General features: G+C 50.8%; 1 protein-coding gene across 4 annotated transcripts in view; it reads left to right on the forward strand.

The window, feature by feature from the left end:
• MYOCD (myocardin) overlaps positions 1–20,962 on the forward strand; it is a 230,232-nt gene that overhangs the window by 190,889 nt on the left and 18,381 nt on the right. For all 4 annotated transcript variants that reach the window (XM_084647508.1, XM_084647509.1, XM_084647511.1 and 1 more), the window contains exons 5-7: positions 2,861–3,022; positions 12,324–12,499; positions 15,970–16,095. In XM_084647508.1, the coding sequence (XP_084503634.1) occupies positions 2,861–3,022; positions 12,324–12,499; positions 15,970–16,095 (464 nt within the window). The remainder of the gene's footprint in view (positions 1–2,860; positions 3,023–12,323; positions 12,500–15,969; positions 16,096–20,962) is intronic.

Below are 20,962 nucleotides of genomic sequence, written 5' to 3' on the forward strand. Positions count from 1 at the left end.
AAATACTGTTCCATTCTGGACACATCTGTTCCCTATCTGCCCCATAGCACAGGGCTCGGAGAGAGAAGGGTGAATGCTGAACTGTTGCCCCGGCAGCCAAGGGAACAGATTAAACAGCTCCGCCAGGGGTCAAGGTTGGCACAAGCCAGCCATGTCCTCCCCATGTCCTAGTTGGGTGCAGGACACCTGGTGTGTTTGAACTCTCTGAGTCTCCAGCTGTTCACTCCTGTGGTTGAGCTTTGCCCTCCTCATCCCTGAAGAAAGGCCACGGCTCTCTGGAGCTCTGCTGGAGCCCACAGCCATCCACAGAGAGGCATTGTACCACGTCCTCCTCACCTTTCACAACAGCCTCCATGCCAGCAAGGATCTTGCGGGAGCCCAAGGCGCTGTTCCTGAAGCACTAGGAAACTAGTCTCACTCCAGAGACACTCCAACCCTGCCCCTTCTCCTCCCACAGAGACCAGGCCCTATGGAGCCCTCACAGAAGGGCTCCCATGGGGCCAGGAGGAAGGAGGGAGCAGGCATGCTCCTAGGCTCTCCTTCACCCTGAGAGTGAAGAGGCATTTGTTATGGCCAGAATTGTTAGGCCCTTGCTCCCTGCATGGGAAGAAGTGGAGGCTAATCCCTTCCCCATGTGCTGGAGTAACGGAGGCCCCCAGTTCCCAGTCACAGGTGCCAGGCTTTAGTGAATCGCCCTCACGTTCCATTGCAGCCTCCTATCTGGGGTGTTAGCCTGAGTTTGCCAGGAGCGTGAGTCACATCCCATAATTCTGGCACTCTGGTTTGGGGCAGCTGTTGAGTAGGAGGTAGATGCTGGCTGGTTAATTAGTGCAGTCACCTGAAAACGGTGCAAGCTTCAGTTAACCAGTGACTGGTATGCAGGAGGCACCATCTGCTCTTCGTGTCAGCTGGGATTATAAAGTGAGGACAAACAGCGACAGGAAGTTCCATGTGCTCTCCTGACTAGGCAGCTGCCGTTCTGTGAGGGAGGTGCGAGGGATACCACCTGCATGGGGGACCAGAACACCTGGGTTCTAGTTCTGGCTTTGCCACAGAGCTATTGTATAACACTGGCCTCCCTCTGCCACAGCTGTCCAGCCATATACCTCCAAGATCGCTCACATTATGCCCATTTTACAAATGGGGAAACAAAGGGCTTGGCTACACATCGAGTTATTCTGGAACAGCTCCTGGGAGTCAGTTCACAACCTACCTTAATCTGAATTAATCTGGGAGAGTAGAAGCTTTGCAGAGCAGAACAGCTGCTAAGAGACTTTCATAAGGACAAATGGGGATGACAGGGGTGAATGGCCACTCACAGGGTAGCATGAATTCATATGTCCCATCAGATCTGTAACTGGCTATACATCACACTACTGAGACTCTGAGGCTTGCGTTTTCCATAGCCCAAATTTCTTCAAAGAGTAGTTGTATTTGGAACCATAAGGGTGTGCGGTGGTACCTTCAGGTCCAGAGATGTCCCCTGACTTTACTGGCTACTGCAGGTTGGTCACACTTTATATTAAGGGTCCATTTATAAATGGTTTGTAAAGGCTTAGTAAGTGTTCAATAGATGCATGTTGCAGACATTAGTAATATGTGTTTAGGGCTGGTTCTAAACACATTCATAGAAGGTGTTAGCATCATGGTGATAAGCAATCTGTTGACATGTTGGACTTGGTGACAATCTAGAAAAACAATTGATTAACCACTTATTAAAACCTCTAGTAATCATTTACCAACTCTTTATAAACCATTTATCAATGGAGCCTTAGGATAGACCAGTAAATTCTGCCGTTTTTTCCTGTTAACTTTCCAGAGCCCATCTAGCTCTGGGAGAGGACTCGGAGAGTCATTGTTTCATAGAGTTTAAGGCCAGAAGGGACCATTATATCATCTACTCTGACCTCCTGCATAACACAGGCCATTACATTTTACCCTGTTACCCCTGTGTTAAGCCAACAATTTGTGTTTGACTAAAGCATAATTTGTGCCTTCCAGAAAGGCATCCAGTCTGGATTTGAAGACAGCAAGAGATGGAGAATCCACCACTTCCCTTGGGATTTTGTTCCTATGATTAATCACCCTCCCTGTTAACAATTTGTGCCTTATTTCCAGTTTCAATTTGTCTGGCTAAAGCTTCAGCCGTTTGTGGCTATTTCACTTTTCTCTCCTAGAATGAGAGCCCTTTAGTATCCAGCGTTTTCGTAGTACCCACGAAGGTACTTCTCCACTGTAATCAAGTTACTTTCAATCTTCTTTCTGATAAACTGAACAGACTGAGCTCTGTACATCTCTCCCTCTACAGCATGATTCTCTCCAGCCTTTGAATCATTTTTATGGTTCTTTCTACACACGCTCTAATATTTCAGCATCCAAGGAGCTGGAGTCTGCTCCCATTAGCAGGCAGAGCCAGTCCAGCTCGGGGAGAGGAGCTGGAGACTATTCTGCTCCTACATCACCCACACAATTTTTAACTAAGTTTCATTGCAGACTGTTTATTGATCAGACAGAACCCAGCATAACTCTAGGGTCCCAGGCTGAATTTGCACAGCTGGAATCTAGGGGGAAAAATCTTTTACTTGATAACTGAGAATTCTGACCTGGGAACCATTGAGAACCATGTGGAGACCCACAATCCATCCCACACACAGTCCTATGTCTAGGGAGCAGTCTAACAGCCAGTGTTCCAGGCTCAGAATACTGGAACTGATCTCTCTGTGTTTACTGCTCTAACCTGAAATGTGTTTTGTTTTGACTGTGATCCCAGAAGGAGAATCTCATTATCACTGAGCGTTCTGTAGCTAGAGCACAGGTTCAGCGGGACCTGGAACTGATGCTTTCAATTTTGGCCTTTTAGACTCAGCTGCAGAGGGGTCCATTCAAGCTACTCAGATGAAGCTGAAAAGAGCCCGACTTGCAGATGATCTCAATGAAAAAATTGCTCTCAGACCAGGTCCTTTGGAGCTGGTGGAGAAGAATATTATTCCTGTTGACTCAGCTGTGAAAGAGGCGATAAAAGGTAGGTCATGAGAGAAGCACGTCTTGTATCGCACGTGTGTGTACAGCACAGATTGATAAGGACATTGATACATATAGTGCAGTACTTAGATATGAGTCCGGCAGGAAATTACCAATACAAAGTTAAGAGTCATAACAGAACCTAAGTTAGCCCATATTATTTTCACTGCAAGCAACCCCAATCAGCAGCACATATATTCTCCTCACCAGGTCTAAGAGGAGAAAGGAAACTGTAATCTCCTCCCAGAAATGTCTCCCATTAAATTGCCTAGGTAAGAGGCTAACATGTTCAGTCACCCGTCTGTGAGTGAGCATCCCCTCCACCTATGTTAGACATCACAACCCAAATCCTACCCTATGGCTAAGGACCAAGAAGGCACAGCTTCCATCAGCCTGAGCTAGAAAGCCTCAGTGTGTTCAGTCTCTTCCTACCATCCCTTCATCTCACTTGCTCGAAGCAGAGTCCAGTTCCTTCTTTGCACAGCCAGGGGACAGCTGGGGTAAGGAATCATAGAATCATAGAATATCAGGGTTGGAAGGGACCTCAGGAGGTCATCTAGTCCAACCCCCTGCTCAAAGCAGGACCAATCCCCAATTAAATCATCCCAGCCAGGGCTTTGTCAAGACTAACCTTAAAAACTTCTAAGGAAGGAGATTATACCACCTCCCAAGGTAACGCATTCCAGTGTTTCACCACCCTCCTAGTGAAAAAGTTTTTCCTAATATCCAATCTAAACCTCCCCCACTGCAACGTGAGACCATTACTCCTTGTCCTGTCCTCTTCTACCACTGAGAATAGTCTAGAACCATCCTCTTTGGAACCACCTCTCAGGTAGTTGAAAGCAGCTATCAAATCCCCCCTCATTCTTCTCTTCTGCAGACTAAACAATCCCAGTTCCCTCAGCCTCTCCTCATAAGTCATGTGTTCCAGACCCCTAATCATTTTTGTTGCCCTTCACTGGACTCTCTCCAATTTATCCACAACCTTCTTGTAGTGTGGGGCCCAAAACTGGACACAGTACTCCAGATGAGGCCTCACCAATGTCGAATAGAGGGGGACGATCACGTCCCTCGATCTGCTCGCTGTGCCCCTACTTATACATCCCAAAATGCCATTGGCCTTCTTGGCAACAAGGGCACACTGCTGACTCATATCCAGCTTCTCGTCCACTGTCACCCCTAGGTCCTTTTCCGCAGAACTGCTGCCTAGCCATTCGGTCCCTAGTCTGCAGCTGTGCATTGGGTTCTTTCGTCCTAAGTGCAGGACTCTGCACTTATCCTTATTGAACCTCATCAGATTTCTTTTGGCCCAATCCTCCAATTTGTCTAGGTCCCTCTGTATCCTATCCCTGCCCTCCAGCGTATCTACCACTCCTCCCAGTTTAGTATCATCCGCAAATTTGCTGAGAGTGCAAACCACACCATCCTCCAGATCATTTATGAAGATATTGAACAAAACCGGCCCAGGACCGACCCCTGGGGCACTCCACTTGACACCGGCTGCCAACTAGACATGGAGCCATTGATCACTACCCGTTGAGCCCGACAATCTAGCCAACTTTCTACCCACCTTAGAGTGCATTCATCCACCCCATACTTCTTTAACTTGCTAACAAGAATACTGCGGGAGACCATGTCAAAAGCTTTGCTAAAGTCAAGAAACAATACATCCACTGCTTTCCCTTGATCCACAGAACCAGTAATCTCATCATAGAAGGCGATTAGATTAGTCAGGCATGACCTTCCCTTGGTGAATCCATGCTGAATCAGTCAGGGCTTGGGAGGCACCCCCACGGCGTTAGTGCACAGATACTTGGTTGGCATTTGCTTGGTTGGCTGGTTGGTTTTGTGCCTCTGCCTGAAGTGCCAGGCAGTGGCCAGGAGGACTGGGACAATGAGTATGCCTGATGATGGGGATGAGGGGTCATGCTGTGTGTACCATGTGGGCCTTGGTGCCCCCTGCCACTCCCTGGAGTGTCATTCCACTTACTTAGACTTGTGCAAAGTGGGTGTAAAACGGTCCCCAATCAGAAAGGTGGTGCTTTGCACTCACTCTGCACTGGTGTAAACAGCCTCAAGGCCCAGGAAGGGACGAGTCAGGCCCTGTGTGTCTGCACTGCAGCTCAGCAGTGCCCCAAGAGAGAGCAGCCAGGCTGGGGCTGTTCTCTGATGCAGAGGCTACAGGACTCATGTTAGTGAACACAAGGGGTTTCCTCTCTTCAGGATGCTGAAGACACTCCCCCCTGCATCTCCTGGCTCTCTGGCTCACCTGAGACGAACAACTTGTCACCCTGGGGTCTTGGTAAGGGCTGGCCCAGGCTGTGCCGTTAGGGCATGGACTGCTCGCTCTGGCACACTAAGCTGCCATGCTGACTCACCAAGGGGATAAAGCCCGCTCAGAGCCCCAGCCCTTTCTGAGTGAAATATACAGGGGCACTTTCCACAGCCAAATGCCCTAGCCCCACGGAGTTCTCTGACTCAGAGCAGTGGCTCTGCGGCACAGCACCCCACGCTGTCACTCGGTAATTTGGGGTTTGGAACAGCCCTGGGGAGCCTGGCAATGGCCAGTGGGAATGGCGGGAGAGCTGTGGACTAGAAAATGCAGGTTGCAGTGCTCAGGCAGATGCAGGGTCAGGACTGCTACTACCCTGTCAGCCTGCAGATAGCACCTGCGGGAGGGATGGAGCCCAGCCCAGCCGTGCTCTCTGTTAGTATTTCTGCATGGGGCTGGTACTGTTCCAGACACCCAAATGAAAAGGCACTTTCAATCCTGCCAGCATCACTCCCAATACAGGAAGTATCTGAAGGCGAGAAACGAGAGACCCAACAGATCCCAGCAGTGACAGGCCAAGAAGGCTTATCTGTACACAATCCTGGCCCATTCATGGAGGGATCTGATCCAGCTCTACTAAGTCTTGCCATTGACTTGAATGTGGCCCTGAGAGCTGGTCCCATGCAGCCCAAATTCCTTGTTCAATAACACTCAGTCACTAATTGTCACGGATTATTTGCACTGGCCTGCCAGTTATGTGTGCAGCCCAGTGAGGGCGTTCAGTGTCCTGGTTAGTGCTCAGGGTGAGCTGGAGCCAGTGGTAGGGGCTCTGCTCACCAGGAACTTAGACTCTTTGGCAATATTGACTTTAGAATGACACAGGAAGTGGTGTGAGAAGCAGGAAGCTCTTTGACTCTTGGTTCGGCTAAGAACCCAGCATGTAGAACCTGAGCTATTCCAGCCCATGCTGAGCCAACTCGGCAGAGCACTGTTGAGCAGAGTGAAGCCTGCAGATTTCCCATGCTGTCATGTGCAGAGGTTTCCTTTCTTGGCCCCTGTTATTGTCACTGTTCTGGTCTTGGTATATTCTGCTCATGGTGAACCACAATGTGCACCTTTAAGGCCCAGTGTTGTACGGGTCACACCACTATAGTTCAGGGTCCAGTGTCATGCCCTGATTTCTCATGCTTGTAACTTTTCAATACACTAGCCTGAAATGTTTTGGGCTGGGTGCCTGCCTGAAGATTGTTGTTTTTTTTAAAGGGGGTTTAAGACAAATCTCGTCAGCCGTTTTTAAATGATGGAAGAGTGGAAAAAATACATTTCCTACTTTACAAAAACTCCATAGCCATGTCTTTGAATGCAGCTGTGTCAGAAAGAGCTGAGGTTTGGAGGCTGGAAGGTTGCTGGGGGAAGAGTGCTCGAGGAGGGTTAGGGCCTTTGCCCAGCTGGAAAACAACCTATGGTAGGCACACTTGCAAAAGGCATCCTGGTCATGGCCTGTGCATTGGGATGTGCACACTAACCCACCTGGGAATCATGGACTCCAGGGAACCCCCCCTAGCATGAGGGAGGGTGGTTTGGAAACCTGGGTCAGAGGCTGTGTTCAGACTTTGCTCAGTTCCTGGCTCCTCCCTTGCCCACCAAGCAACACGAGAGCGTACATTGATCTCAGGCCTTAAAGGTAACAGACAATGGACAAGAACGTGGCTTTGTGCTCTGTGCCCTTCTGTGATACACCAAGACGGCCTGCAAGGTTTTTCTTCCCAACCATTTTCTGCTTGTGGAATGTCTGGGATTTCAAGGGTTTTTCTACCACAGATGAGCCAATGAGGGCCTCAGTCTCTTCTCATTGACCCCAGCATACATCAGGAGTAAGTGGAGTTAGCTGAGCGTAAAGCTGATATGAGGTCAGAATCAGACACCTGGCATGGGACCTTTCTGAGCTCACAATAAACTGGGCAGGTGTGTCTGAATCTTGAACAAAGAGAGCCTTTCTCCCAAGTGCTTGTTAGGGGCTTCAATTAAATAGGGCTTAACAACCAAAAATTTTAAACGGTCTTACTAAAAATGTCTTCCCCTGTTCAAAAGCTTAGAGTCATTCTCTTGTCAGGCCCTGCAATGGCAGCATCAGAGTAAAAATATGAAAAAGCACAATGTGTCCTTAAAATCAGCTTAATCTAGTCTGGGCCCACCAGCTCCAAAACATTTGAATTGTAATCCTATGATTATTGCATGACATCACTATGGGGCAGAGCTGGGTTGTTTGGGTGCCTTACCTGTGCTTTGCCACATATCAGCATCTTTGAATTTCTATTAAGAATTACCCCGATGGTGTATTTCCTGGGTTTATAACACTTTGTTTTAGAATAATTACAACGTACTGGTAATGGGGTTTTGCCCTAAATTAGTAATATGTGCTCTCAGCCTTAGCTCCAACTGATCACAGCTTGTGTCTGGAAATTAATACCTTATTATTTGAGAAATCATCCATGGCCACACAATTCAAGAGTGTGGTCTCTAGCCAGCCTCAACTCCTGCCAGTAGAAATGCAGGCTGAGAGCCTGCCTGACACAGCAAGTCTTCCTGCAGCAGGCTCAGAGGGGTGGAAGGTGCATGCAATCCCTACTTTAAGAAGGCTTGGAGCTAGCTGGTGCAGCTTGACAGTGGGATGGCACTGCCCTGGGAGAGGTGTGGCCAAGGTGCCCAGGAATGCACTGGTTTAACCTCTCTCCTAGACAACTTCCCCGTGATGGGCAGAGGAGCCCCCACCATGAGTTTAAGGTGTTCTTCCCAGCAGAACAACCAGGAGACGGTTTGCCTGCCCTGGGGGTGAATCCCACCTGGGCACAGCAACCAGTGGGTGAATTTACCCTTTATTGGCTGTTCAGACACAAAGGGGCAGAGTCAAGGGCACATCCTTAAACAAACCTTCTGGGGTTCTTGAATGCTGAGCGCTGAACTGTGCAGCACGACATGAAGTTAGTGCTTGCCTTTAGATTTATGTAGCAAAATGCCTAAGTCAAAGGAGCAGCACGGTGTGTTTGCCAGGTCCATGATTCCCCTGGGGGTCTGCAGCCCAGGCTCGGACACGGAGCAGAGAGGAACACTGCTATTCTGAAACTTTGAGTCTTTTGTTTTTGCAATACCAGAAAAATGACGGGGTTTAAAATTGTCTTACTGTAACCTTGGAATTTTAAATGTTTATACAGTGGAAAGTATAGTTGACATATTCATCTAATCACATCCAACAGGGTGAAAGAAAAGTGCTGAAGCCAGTCTAGATCCCTAATGTCCCAGCAACAGGAGGCTGCCTGTGCTCCACATAGCTGAGGGGTGATCTAATAGCCTTTTTTACCAGGTCCTTGTCATCACTCTGTCCAATGCACTCAGGAGGACAATACGCAGTACACTAAAAACAGCCCCAAGCAAACACCATCCTGCCTGAGATTACAGCAGAGGCATGGGATCATGAAACAACATGGATAGCCGCAGATTGCAGTGAGAGCAAGAGAGATAAGCCGAGCATTCCCCTCTCCCCGCTCCATGCAGACCCTTGGTATCAAGACGTGAAGTAAGAGGCAGCACATTCCAACCATGCTCTGGAGTGCCATGTTGTCCCTGACTGAGGTCCCCTCGGCTCACTTGTTTGGTGTGTATCGCCTCTTGGAGGGGATTTAAATGCCTCCTAATTGCCAGCCCAGCTGTATTATTAGGAAAAACTATTTCAGTAGGAGGGTGGTGAAGCACTGGAATGGGTTACTTAGGGATGTGGTAGAATCTCCATCCTTGGAGGCTTTTAAGGCCCGGCTTCACAACACCCTGGCTGGGATGATTTAGTTGGGGATGGTCCTGCTTTGAGCAGGGGGTTGGACTAGATGACCTCCTGAGGTCTCTTCCAACCCTAATCTTCTATGATTCTATATGAGGCTAAGGATGGTAACGTGTTGGAATTTGATAGGGTTCCTTCAAAGCTCCAGACAGCAGGAAGACTGAAGGTGGATAATTTGCCATCTGTCATGCTATGTCACCCAGTTCTCAGGACAGCGCTCACCAAGACAGCAATTGTCACCACCTGAGCACCCTGCCGTTGAGTCAGCTCTCGGCATCACAGAAACCCCACAGTATTTGAAGCTCCTGTGGCTATTTTTTGGCATATTTTGGTGCAACACTGCTCCATGCCCTTGCCTGCGCACCCTTCCTAGACCTCCCATGGTATCTTAAGAATAAAAGGTGCCATCAGCTTCCACAGGTTTCCACCAGAAAAGCTCCCTTTCCTGGCCTTTCCAGAACCAGCAGCTGGTTTCAACAGGCCTAGAACAACCATTCTGTGCTGCATGACACCTAATTTTGGTTTCTGGGTGTTGCTGGCTCCTGCAGCTTCCCTGGCACAACAGTTCTTAAGGCTTATGGTGACAGAGAAATCCTTGAACCAGTGACCTGCACTGACAGGGAAGGTGCAGACAGGGTGCCCACCGGGTGCAATGGAGTATGTTAGATCCTGGCAGAAGCCAGGCAGGCAGCACGTGCACTTCTGGAGGGAGAGCAGCCTGTCTGCAGCCTGGAAATCACAACCTGACAGCCTTGGGAGGGGAACACAGCCCATTGCTGGAGGGAGACAGCAGCAGCTGCAGCAGGCAGATCCAGGGCAGTGCCCTGCAGGCAAGAGGATGGCATGGAGGAAGGAGCCCACTGAGACAAGTTTACCTCATTATCCCTCTCCTTGGCTGCCCTGGGGCTGAGGTTGCGGGGTTTGTTCCAATAGTTGGAGCCCTTGTGCTGAGGGTATTTGCACCCTGGAGACCCTGGCAGCCCTACCAAACCACTTGTGTGTTACTCCTGATACATGAATGTTAGTGGGACTGGAGCCCTTTGAGCCCAGTGCTAGGAGTACTGCGGCTCATGGCTAGGCGAGCAGCTCCCAGACCACTAGAGTGCGTAGCCCAGCACTTAGCCAAGCTCTGCACTGGGGGACCTGTAACTATGGTAACTAACAATGCTCCTGTGGTATTTCCTCCCACCATGTGCCTTGGGCAGATGAGCACAGACTCCAGGAGCTCCCCTAGTGCATAGCTGGCGACAGCAGGGCCAGTGACTTAGCAAGCTATTCCACACACATGATGGAGTCTCTCATCTGCTTTCTCCCTCCGGAGAACACACCCTGTGCAAAGAGAATGGGCGATAATGCCTATCTGGTCAGACAGAAGGCAGAGGTCAGAACACGTCGAAGTGTGTTGGTGAGAAGCTGCACACTGCTAGGCTTGGAGCACAGACAGGTGGACCACTCTTCCCCAGCCCTTCCTCCTTCCCCAGCTGTCCCCGAGCTATCTGAGTGCAGAGCTGCATGATAAGATTGGGCAGCATATGACCACAGCAGCAGTAATCCTTCTGTTACCCACCTTCCTGCCTAAGCCTTCCAGGGGGGTCTTGCAAAATAGCCTTGCTTTTTCAGCACTTTGCTTATCAGCACAACCCTGGGGTCAAGAGCTCTTGTCCATCTGAATATGGGACACTGCCCTGGGAATCCTCTGGACCAGGCTTTGGTGGGATTCCGGACGCGCAGTTAGTCATTTGGAGCATTTCTTCCAACTCTTTGTACTTTGTGCAGAGAAGCCAGGGGAGGGGAGGGGCCTGGAGATTTGAGACCTTTGTTTGATTCACGCCTTGGCTTCTCTGCGGAGGCTCCAGACAGGCTCAGTGCATCCATTGGTTTTGTGATTTAAACATTTGTCCAGTGGGAGGAGGACCCCCCCGCCCAGTCATTTCACACAGGCTGCTGGGCACTAGCCCCTCTGGTGAGAACAGTTTCACATACCTCTGGATTCAAAGCAACCACCTAGGTAGGAAACACTCACCCCGAGCTACTTCCTGAGTCTACCAGTCCTGGTGTTCTTTGGAGACGAACACCACACTCCTATTCTGCAGTTAAGTACCTCAATCTGTATTCAGGCTCATAACCCCACAACCTGATTTGCAGAGGTGCTGAATACCTGCAGCTCCCATGGACTACACTTGGTGCAGTAGGGGGTCTATTACACTATTTCCCAGGCTCCAATTGCCTAACCAAGTTCCTAGGATCCCCCACTTTCCCTAAAGACCCTGAGTCAACAGCGTCCCATTCACTAGAGGGGAGCAGAATCACTGTGCTGCGTTTGCCCACGAGAGTGTCGCTCACGAGTGTGCTGCCTTCACAACATGCCCAGTGAGGCCAGTGAGAGAGCAGGAGCCCGGGTCTCCGTATTTTTGCACATCCATGTTGGGAGGACACATATTAGGGCTTAATGATTGAAATGCCCCAAGTTTCCAGGGCCTGATCCCCACAGCCTGCTCTGGAGCAGATGGATACAAATGGGAAACAGACAGACACATCTGAAATAAAATCAGTTCAAAGGATGATAACCAGAATAAGCCAAAATCTGTCTGCAGCATAGAGATTTCAATGGGGCAGGTTTTTCAAAATCTCTCCCTACTGCCCTCTGTGACGCTCTTCCCTGTCTCTCTACATGATCCTGCAGGGCACTGTCCTCTGGCGCTCCTGCAGTCTGAGCAGCTTGCCTGACCTCTCCCCTCATGGACTCTCCATCTCAGCTCAGATCTCAGCTGCACTTCTGTGAGCCCCTTACTAGAAGGCCCAGATGTGTACAGAGTATTAGGCATAAAACGGGCACAGAGACACCAAAACCTGATATGATTTTCCGGGAGTTGTTTCTTGGGCACGCCAATGGGATGCCTATGTTTGAACACTTGTATGAAAGATGCTGCACAAAATACAGCTCCACATCACAGCCAGGAATATCTGAAATGCCCATACTGGAATCAGGGCACTGTTCCCAGGGGCTATTGCTCATTCCATCAAAATCACCCTCCCCTCCTCAGCTGTGCTCAATGTGCTCCCACACCAGGTACTGGGGGCTGGATTTGTGTATTGTAGGGGGTTTGGTATAGCCGCTGAAATGGTTCATTGCACACGTTGCTATGGCTGTCTCTGTTTACGCACCACTGACCCATTGCCTTTGTTTCACTTGTTAAGGTGCCCAGGGGAGCTTCTCTAAATCAGCTGATGCTTTTGCCTTTGAAGAAGACAGTAGCAATGATGGCCTGTCTCCAGAGCAGGCCAGGAGGGAGGATTCGCAGGGTTCCACAGAATCAACAGCAGGCACCAAAAACTCAGAGGCAATTTCCTCTGCCACATCAGGGACAACTCAGGTAAAAAAAAAAAAGTGTTCTGTGGGCAGGCCAGGGCTTGGCCCTGGGAGCCAGCTTGGGGAAGCCTGTCCCTTCTGCCCAGCGAGGGCATTCAGACATCCACCCAACACTCTGAATGCAGGAATACTCTGCACCCCATGGGGGGCAGGAGTGCTCATCCCCTTGGGCAAGCGACGCCCAGGGCTCAGGAACTTACTGCTGAGTTACTGTGGGGCTGCACTGCAGAGCCCTCCCGAAAGCTGCTCGCAGTGCTGACTCTTCTCTCTCCCCCTTGCACGCACCCCCTAGAGCAACCTTCAAGTGAGGGCTTTAAACAACCTCCTTCCACCCATCCACATGGTCATGGGGAAGCGTGTGCTTGCTAGGAAGGAGGCTGATTCTGCCTCCGTCTCAGTCCACACTCAGGAGACCATCCCTATGCCAAGAGTCCCACAGACTGCAATGGGCTCAGAGAGGTTCTGCTCAGTGTGAGCAAAGGAGGCAGAATCTGGCCTTGGGAAGCTAGCATAGTACCCTCCTATATAGAGTGGAGACAGGGGGAGCAATGCCTAGGCTGACCATCCCTGGGAGCTCTCAGACTGGCACAGGCTGCTTAAAAGAAAGCAGAGATGTGGCCTGCCTGGCTCAGCCTTCCTGTACAGCCAGCTGCCCTGGAGTCTCCATGGAGCCTAACTGCTTCATTGCTTCCTTTGATCTATTTCTTTGCTTTATATCTGGGCTGGAAGGGACAGAGAGAGAGCATCTAGCTCGATGCCGCATGCTGTGAAAAGGCTCATTCACTCCCAGCCCAGCCTGCCCTGGCAAGGGGCATTCAGGTCAGAGAGTGAGAACAGGTGACTGATGGGCAGTGTGGTCATGTGGGCATGGAGGAAAGAACAGAGGCCAAATGCTTGTGTAGCTTGCAGGATCTGTGGGGCAGCAAAGGCCCGGTGCATTTCCAAAGTTTCCACTGGTGCCAGATGCTTTCTGGAAGATGCTGCAGCAGAATCCCACGCACCGATCTTGCCACTCACATGAACAGCCTCTGCTGTGACAGTGCCTGAGGTCCAGTTCCAGTCCCTGCCATCACTCAACAGGGGCAAGGCTCTACCCAAACATTTCTGGCCCTTTCAGGGGGTCTGACTGAGTCTGGCTGTAGAAGAGGGGGCAGTGCTTATCTTTCTTCCTGTCCCTACTGCTCTAGGATGCAAATGCCTTTGCTGTGGCTTCCCCTCTGCCCTTTCTATTGGTCACTAGGCATTCGGTGTTAGTAGTTATTATTTGTATCACCGTAGCACCTAGATTCCCTTGTAGTTTTGGCAGCTTTAAGCATGTCAGCAGCTTTTCTCCTTGGAGACCACAGACAGGAGAGGAATCGAGGCTGAAAGGCTGTGAGGCTGAAAGGGTGAGGCTTTCCAGACCCAAGGGGCAGCAGGGGGCATGGGGAGTGGGTACAAGCAGACAGTAGAACTGGCTAGCAGTGGGGCTGTAATGCTCTTCTCCAGACAAATCAGCTGGAGAGCTGGGCTTTGCTAACTAGCATCAGTGTGCGGCCAGTGCTGTAACTAGCAGGTTGTCAGTCAGCAGCTCCCCCAGAGTGACGTCCCCGGGTCTTGATGCGTCTCTGTAACTGCAGTCTGAGGTAGTGGCTGTGCACATGGCTCTGCGGGGAGGCCTTTCCTTCCTCAGCATCTCCCCAGCATTTGACAGTAATTAATACCTTTGAAGGAGATCAACTCCATGAAAATGGGGGACTGCAGGCCACTCCGGGAGCCACACAGAGCGCTGCTGCCTGGGAGGGAGGGTCAGCAGCTGCTGTGGGGATGAAGCTGCAGGCCATGCTATGTGCATGCATCCCCTATCAACCTCCAAGGGGAAAGGGCAGCCCCCAGCGGACAATTCCATGAGCCTTGCCCAGGGTCCCCAGGGAACTTGCTCTGACAGGGACTTAATGAGACAAATGAGGACCCAGACTCAGGATCCTGAAAAAATAAACGTGCTTTCTCTTTAAATCCACTTGTGAAGCATGGGCTAGTGCAAGATCCCCGGGCAGGACCCACTCTGAGTGCACAGGCTGCAGGCAGGGGAAAGCAGGGGAATATCAGTCTCTGGTCGTCCCAGGAAGCACTGGGGTGTTCTGCAAAAGATCCTGAGATATTGTTAACCTGCCAGTGACGGATTCTTGGCTAAGCAACTCTTCTCCATTCCAATGTCTTTGTTACACAGCGTACTTGGCATCGGGTACCTCAATTTTCCAAGCACTTATGGCAGGTAGCCAAATGATTGTCCATTTGGTTTGTCTAATTGTATCGGCCTGATGAAACGCTATTGGTGTGAAACACATATAAACGAAGGCAGGGCATCAGGAAGGTTTGTTCTGACTTGCACTGAAAAATCACTGTATTCCAAACAAGCTTCTAGGAGAAGATGGATACAATTGCACATGCAAGCTGCCTGTGTGGGATATCCCATGAGGGCAATGACTGCAGAGCTCCAGTTAGGAGCAAGATTTCATCCTGTCTCTTAGTTTGTTTCCTCTGTTTGACAGAGCAATCTTTGCAAACTGGGTTTTGGTGGCTTGGGTGAGTCCTGAGGAACAGAATCCGTCGGTTCTCATGGCGCTGGAACGTTTAATTGCTGGTAGCATGATACCAACAGCTGCCCATGTACAGTCTAGCCCTGGCGCGGAGGCTGCGTGTGGGTAGTGAAAGGGGTTTGACACCGAGCAGGGAAGGTCTCAGGTCTCGTCCACGCTCCCCCTTATTCCCAAGGCTGGAGAATGGGAAGAGAATGGGAGTGCCCAAGGAGACTTCACCCTCAGTGGTGAGATCCAGGCTTAGAGCTCACTCCTGGTATGAGGAGCACTGGAGGTGCCTGGTGGCTGTGCAGCAGCACTCTCATTAGTGCAGGACCGAGGGCCTCTGCCTGCCTCTCGGGTTCAGCACTTCAGTCTGGCTGCACCACAAGCTGGAGGTGTGATACCCATGCTAGCTTGGAGGCAGCTACAGAGCTAATGATAGCAGTGTAGCTGCAGCGGCCCGGGTAGAGGAAGGGGCTAGTCATCCCGAGTATGACCCGTCCGAGATGCTAGGTACATACTCGGGGTGGCTAGCCCCTCCCGCCACTTCCACTGCCGCGGCTACACTTTGGTTTCTGGCGAGTTAGTGTGAGTATATCGACCTGAGCTGGAAACAATATCCCTGGCTCAACGGATAGCCCCACCCTAGAGGTGATAGCTCCAGAGGCTGCAGAGCCATCACTGCAGTCCGCACATGCCCTGAGGCAGGCAGCTAGTGCATGTTCAGGAGGATCCCCAACAACACCGTGCCAATCAGCCACAGACCGCCGGGAGGCTCACACCCACTTAGGGTGCTGGCTCCGTGACTAGAGAGGGAACGTTTTTCCTCACATGACAATGTTTCTTAATGCTGCTTCCTATATTCCTGGACATTAGGTGCCACATGCTAATGGCGACTGATTCTTGATTCCAGGATCATTCCCACAGCTCTGAAAACAACGTGACTGACCTGAAATCGGTGCAAAACAGCCAGTGTGAAAGCCCGAAGCAGGTGAACGGCCAGCAGAGCCCACCCCTCCCGGTGCCTGCGGTGGTGAAGGTAACGTATCTACCCCATCGCCTTGCGAAGAATGACAACACGGCTAGCTGAGTTTTGCTGATTAAAGTTTAGCTACATTTTCTTAATGCACTTTAGCAGCCAGTTTCAACCCACAGTAATGAAACCCTGCCCCAAGGCTGCATAGGCGCCTATGTGTCTCTTCAGAAAGTGCTGCTGTCCATAGGAAGAGTGGATTTTGATACTAATGCACATTTCACATAATTGTAGAATATTACAGTCATAATAGATAGATAGATAGATAGATAGATAGATAGATAGATAGCCTCTCCTGCAAGGTGTGGCTTACGCTTCCTCTGTTCTCTCTCTCTCTGGTGCTTGCTATTACTAATATTAGGAGTGGCTTCTCCCCTCTACTCATGTGGGCTGGGCTAGGTCATGGGTTCTTTTCTGGCACCTGGTGTCTTCACCCAAGGTGACTCCTCACTGGGCCATGCAAAGGAATGACACTCCCAAAATAACAGAATAACAAACTCCCAATTCCTCCCCCGCTCTGGCTCCTTCCCCTGGCACCATCTCAGGCAGATAGTATGCCAAACCTGAGTCCCGAGGTGGAGCACTGCAGCATTGTGGCACTGGCTGGCTTAAATAAAAGTCGTCTGATTTTATTTTTCACCCCTGAGAGGGGCAGACCCTTTCCCAATCCTACCAGGCTCACTGCTCCCTGGCCTGGGATCCTCCTTGAGTCTCAGCTGGCTCTTAGTAGCCAGGCCAGACCACTTTGCAGGATACTGTCACTACAGGGCTGGAGCTGCCAGATCCATGCAGCTAGATCTCACAGCAGAGCCAGAATGCTCTGTGGGAGGAATGGCAGCTCAGCAGGGGGACCCAGCTTCCAAACCAAAACCAAACTTCAGCTGTTTCTCTGAGTCAGGCTGTCCCCTGCTAGGAGCTATGCAGCGCCCACTTGTCATTGGTCCATGGACTGCTTGGTCCAGATCACCCCATGCAGAAGTCTCCCTCTTGGCCCAGCAGGATTCCTTCTGTCCCCACCCCAGCTCAATGCATGCTGGGAAATGGGGTCAGAAGTCTCTGGTAGCCATTATAGTTGTAGTCCTTTTGGTATGGCCTCCTTGGGTATGTCTACACTACAGACGAAGCCCAGGTTTGTGGGATCCGGGCTTATGTGCTTGGTGTTTCCAAGCCAATGCTTGAGCGTCCACGCTGCATTTTAAATCTGGGTTTACAACTGCTGGATCCTGTCTCTCAGCAGGACTCAGGCTTTGACCCATCTCCAACAGGGTCCTAGAAGCCAGGTGCTTGCTGACCAAGTCAGACTGATTTGTATGGCGGTGGAAGGGGCTTGTGCATTGCAGTGCAGACATACCCATAGAGACTCAGTCTGGCACTTCAGGAGCTGGCAAACCCCAGAAAATGCTCTGTCCCCACCCAGCCTCCAGATACGCAACTCTTGGCTCCGTAAATGAGAGTGCATTGTCTGTTTGTGGCTTCTGAGCCAGTGCAGAGGGAGGGAGGGAGCAGCTAGGACCCAGGCCATGGGACAGACTGGCTCGGCCCCCCATCCTGAAGAGCTTGACAAGGAAACAAATGCAAGGCAGGATATGGGCCAGCAGCTCCTAGCGTGATGATGTGAAGATTCTTGATGAGCAGAAGAGACGGGAGGCTGATTGAAGAGGAGGGTTTAGGGGCAGATTTGAAAGGGAGGTTTTCGGCAAGTGGACTTTAAAGATCAATGCCAATACCCTGAATGGCACCCAGAAGTAAGCAGGGAATCCATGTGGGCTCTGAACTGCAGGCAAAATGTCCTTATTTTGCCCAGCAATACCAAGAAAGCAGGCAGCCACATTCTGCACCAGGACAAGATTCTGAGTGGTCTTTGAGGGGACCCCCATGCTGAAGGGACTGCAGTGATCTAGTCTACAGAGATACCAGCCACCATCACCACACCAACCATAAACGGGCCCTTCTGGTCACCTCCACCAGCTGGGAGTGTAAGAGAAATCCCTGCTCCAGAAGTGCTCTACATGGTGAACCCCACATAAGGATAAAAGATGTACAGTGCTCCTCCATCCAGACCATCAGTCCTGAGATGCTCTCCAGATGCTACCTACTAGAACCACCTCTGTCTTGTCTGGACTGAGCCATTGCTTAGCTTGTTCCCAGGCCGGGATCACCTGGAAAAGTTTGCATAAACACTCCCCTTGTTCCCACTGCCCGGGACATGTCTCACAGCACACATTGCTGCCCTGAAAGACCACTCACCCCTTGATGCTGGGATCTCAGTATCATGGTCATTGTTTTATTAGAGTTATCAGCATGCCAAGCCTCAGGGTCACAGAGGAGTTCAATACAGTGCATTAGAGGGCTGGGCTCCTCGCACTCAGAGCAGCACAGTCCGTAGTGAGTGTGACTTCTCAGTCCCCCAGCAGTACGTTGAATTAGGCTAATCATTGTAATGAGTAGATGAGTAAGAGGACTGGCCTCAGATGAGGATTTTAGTTGCTTTAGAGAAAGCAGCTTTTGGTGCCTCACTGAGCAGGATTTATGCAATGTTGTTGTAGCCATGTCAGTCCCAAGATATTAGATTAGACACGAAGAAGAGCTCTGTGTAGCTCAAAAGCTTTTCTCTTTCACCAACAGAAGTTGGTCCAATAAAAGATACTGCCTCACCCACCCTGTATCTCTGAGCAGGATTTAGGCCTTTTGAACAAACAGCTGTGAGAAGAGAGGATGTTATTAAGTCATAATACTCCTCTGACACTCTCAATGCTATTCTGCTGTCATGCATGGGCAGATCTCCCAATGCAACATGAGTAGTGGACACCCACTGGGAGGTCCAGGAATGGAAAGGAAGCAGAATATCAGAGTCACAATCTGCCAGGCTGACCTGAGAGCAGAACTTTAACCAGAGAAATGCAACTTAGTAAAAGTTAACCAGGTCCTTGGTGCACGTGTTATCCCTATAGTACAATGAAATGCACTAGTTCAGTCTGTAAATCAGTCTGTAATCCCCAATGCCCAAGTGACTGCAAAGCCTGGTATAAAGCTTGTTTGCTCATTCAGGAAAGACAATGGGGACTATCTCTGCTTAGTTTGCTGCAGGTCCCCTCATTTTCCATTGACTTTAATGATCTAGATAATTGCACACTGGGATTTTTTAATGGAAGCACTAAAATCAAAAGAGTGAAAACCCCAATTATTGTCCTGCTCTGTACAGGAGACCCCAGGGCTGGTGTGCTGCTCTCCCTGCATGAATGGAACTCCGTAGTGGATCCCATTTAAGAGCCACCATGAAGGTCAAGGAGTAGAATTGTGCCCTGCGAGAAGCCCTGGATATTGAATTCTGACACAGTCTCAATGTGGGCAATTCTCTAGGTTCTGAGTATTAGATAGCCCCACCAGCTACATGGAGAGGGAAAAGAATACAAACTAGGAATGCAAAATTCAAGAAAAAAGGGAAGCTCCTTGGATACTATTGGTTCATCTGGTGTGACTGGAAGCAGGTGCGTCACTTCAGTGATTGTCACTTAGAGACAGGAGTGGTCTCCAGATTTGGGGCCTTGGCATGTAGGCAGAGCCCTGGAGGGGAAGGACCACTTGGGGCTCACCATTAGGATCAGGTGACAGTGCTGGGCTCAGGACATTACTCCTAGGGGAATTCTGCACCACTGCTCATGCGCAGAATTCAGATTTCTTTGCTTTCCTGCAGAAAAAATGACTTTCTGACAGGGAAGCAAAGGGAAGCTGCAAGAGCAGTCACGCACCACTCCCTAGCACAGCAGGTACATCATTTCATGCACCCGGAGCAGCTGGCAGAGAGCTAAATCACCATGGGGCTGGGGACACCCCAGCCAGTGGCTTCTACCCTGAGCCAGGATCAGATGCTAGTCCCATCTGGGCTGGAGGCAGGAGAAGACAGGACTTCCTCTTCCCCTGCAAGGAGTGTCTGGGGCTGTGTCAGACCCACCCCCAGAAACCTCCCGCAGCTGCAGGAAGCTCAGCATCTTCCCCTGCTTCCTGCCCCCATCGCTCCTCAACTGTGTGGGGAGGGGTCATTGTACAGGCAGCTGCTCCCCCATCCACCCAACCCCTATGCATCCGGACCTCCCATACCCAGACGCCCCTGCCAAGCCTTACCATGTACATTCAGAACTCCCCTAGCCCTCCATACCTGAACCCCACCCCACTGAACCTCAACCCCTGCATCTGGAGCCCCCTTTCACACAGACCCTCTGCCTCTGGACCCACCCCTGCACCCAGACCACCACCCACTGAGCTCCCTCCACTCAAACCCCCACCATGATGCCCCAGTCTCTGCACCACCCTGACCCCCCACATCCAGACCCCCAACTAGCTGCACCAGACTCCCACCCCACCAAGCCCCACTCCCCCACACCCAAACCCCTCTGCTGAGCCCCAACCACCTTCACCTGGAAGCCCCTGCAGAGTCCCATTGCCCCTGCACCTGGAACACCCCCAACAAGCCTGTGAGCATCCAGATCCCCCCACACCTAAACCCCCCCACCGAGCTGCCTGCACCCAGATTGTCCCACACAGAATCCTCTCGCCCCACACCTGGATCCTCCCACACTGAGCCCCTACATGCTTGGATCCTGCCTGGTTGAGCCTGCCTGCCCCACACCTGGTGCGCCTGGTGCAGAGGGGCAGGGCCCCAGGGTGTTTCTGGGGCAGGCCCAGGCCTTGACAAATAAAACTTGTAAAATTTTAAAATAATGTGCACGTAATTTTTAATTTTTTGGTGTAGAACTTTTAAATTCTTAGCGCAGAATGTCCACAGGAGTACAGACATTCCCATCCTCTGGTTCCAGGTCTCTAAATTCATACATGTGAATGTCATCACTTAGCCAACTCCAGCTCAGGGCCTGAT

This window comes from Lepidochelys olivacea (assembly GCF_965140295.1).
Source record: "Lepidochelys olivacea isolate rLepOli2 genome assembly, chromosome: 14".
NCBI lineage: Eukaryota > Metazoa > Chordata > Testudines > Cheloniidae > Lepidochelys > Lepidochelys olivacea.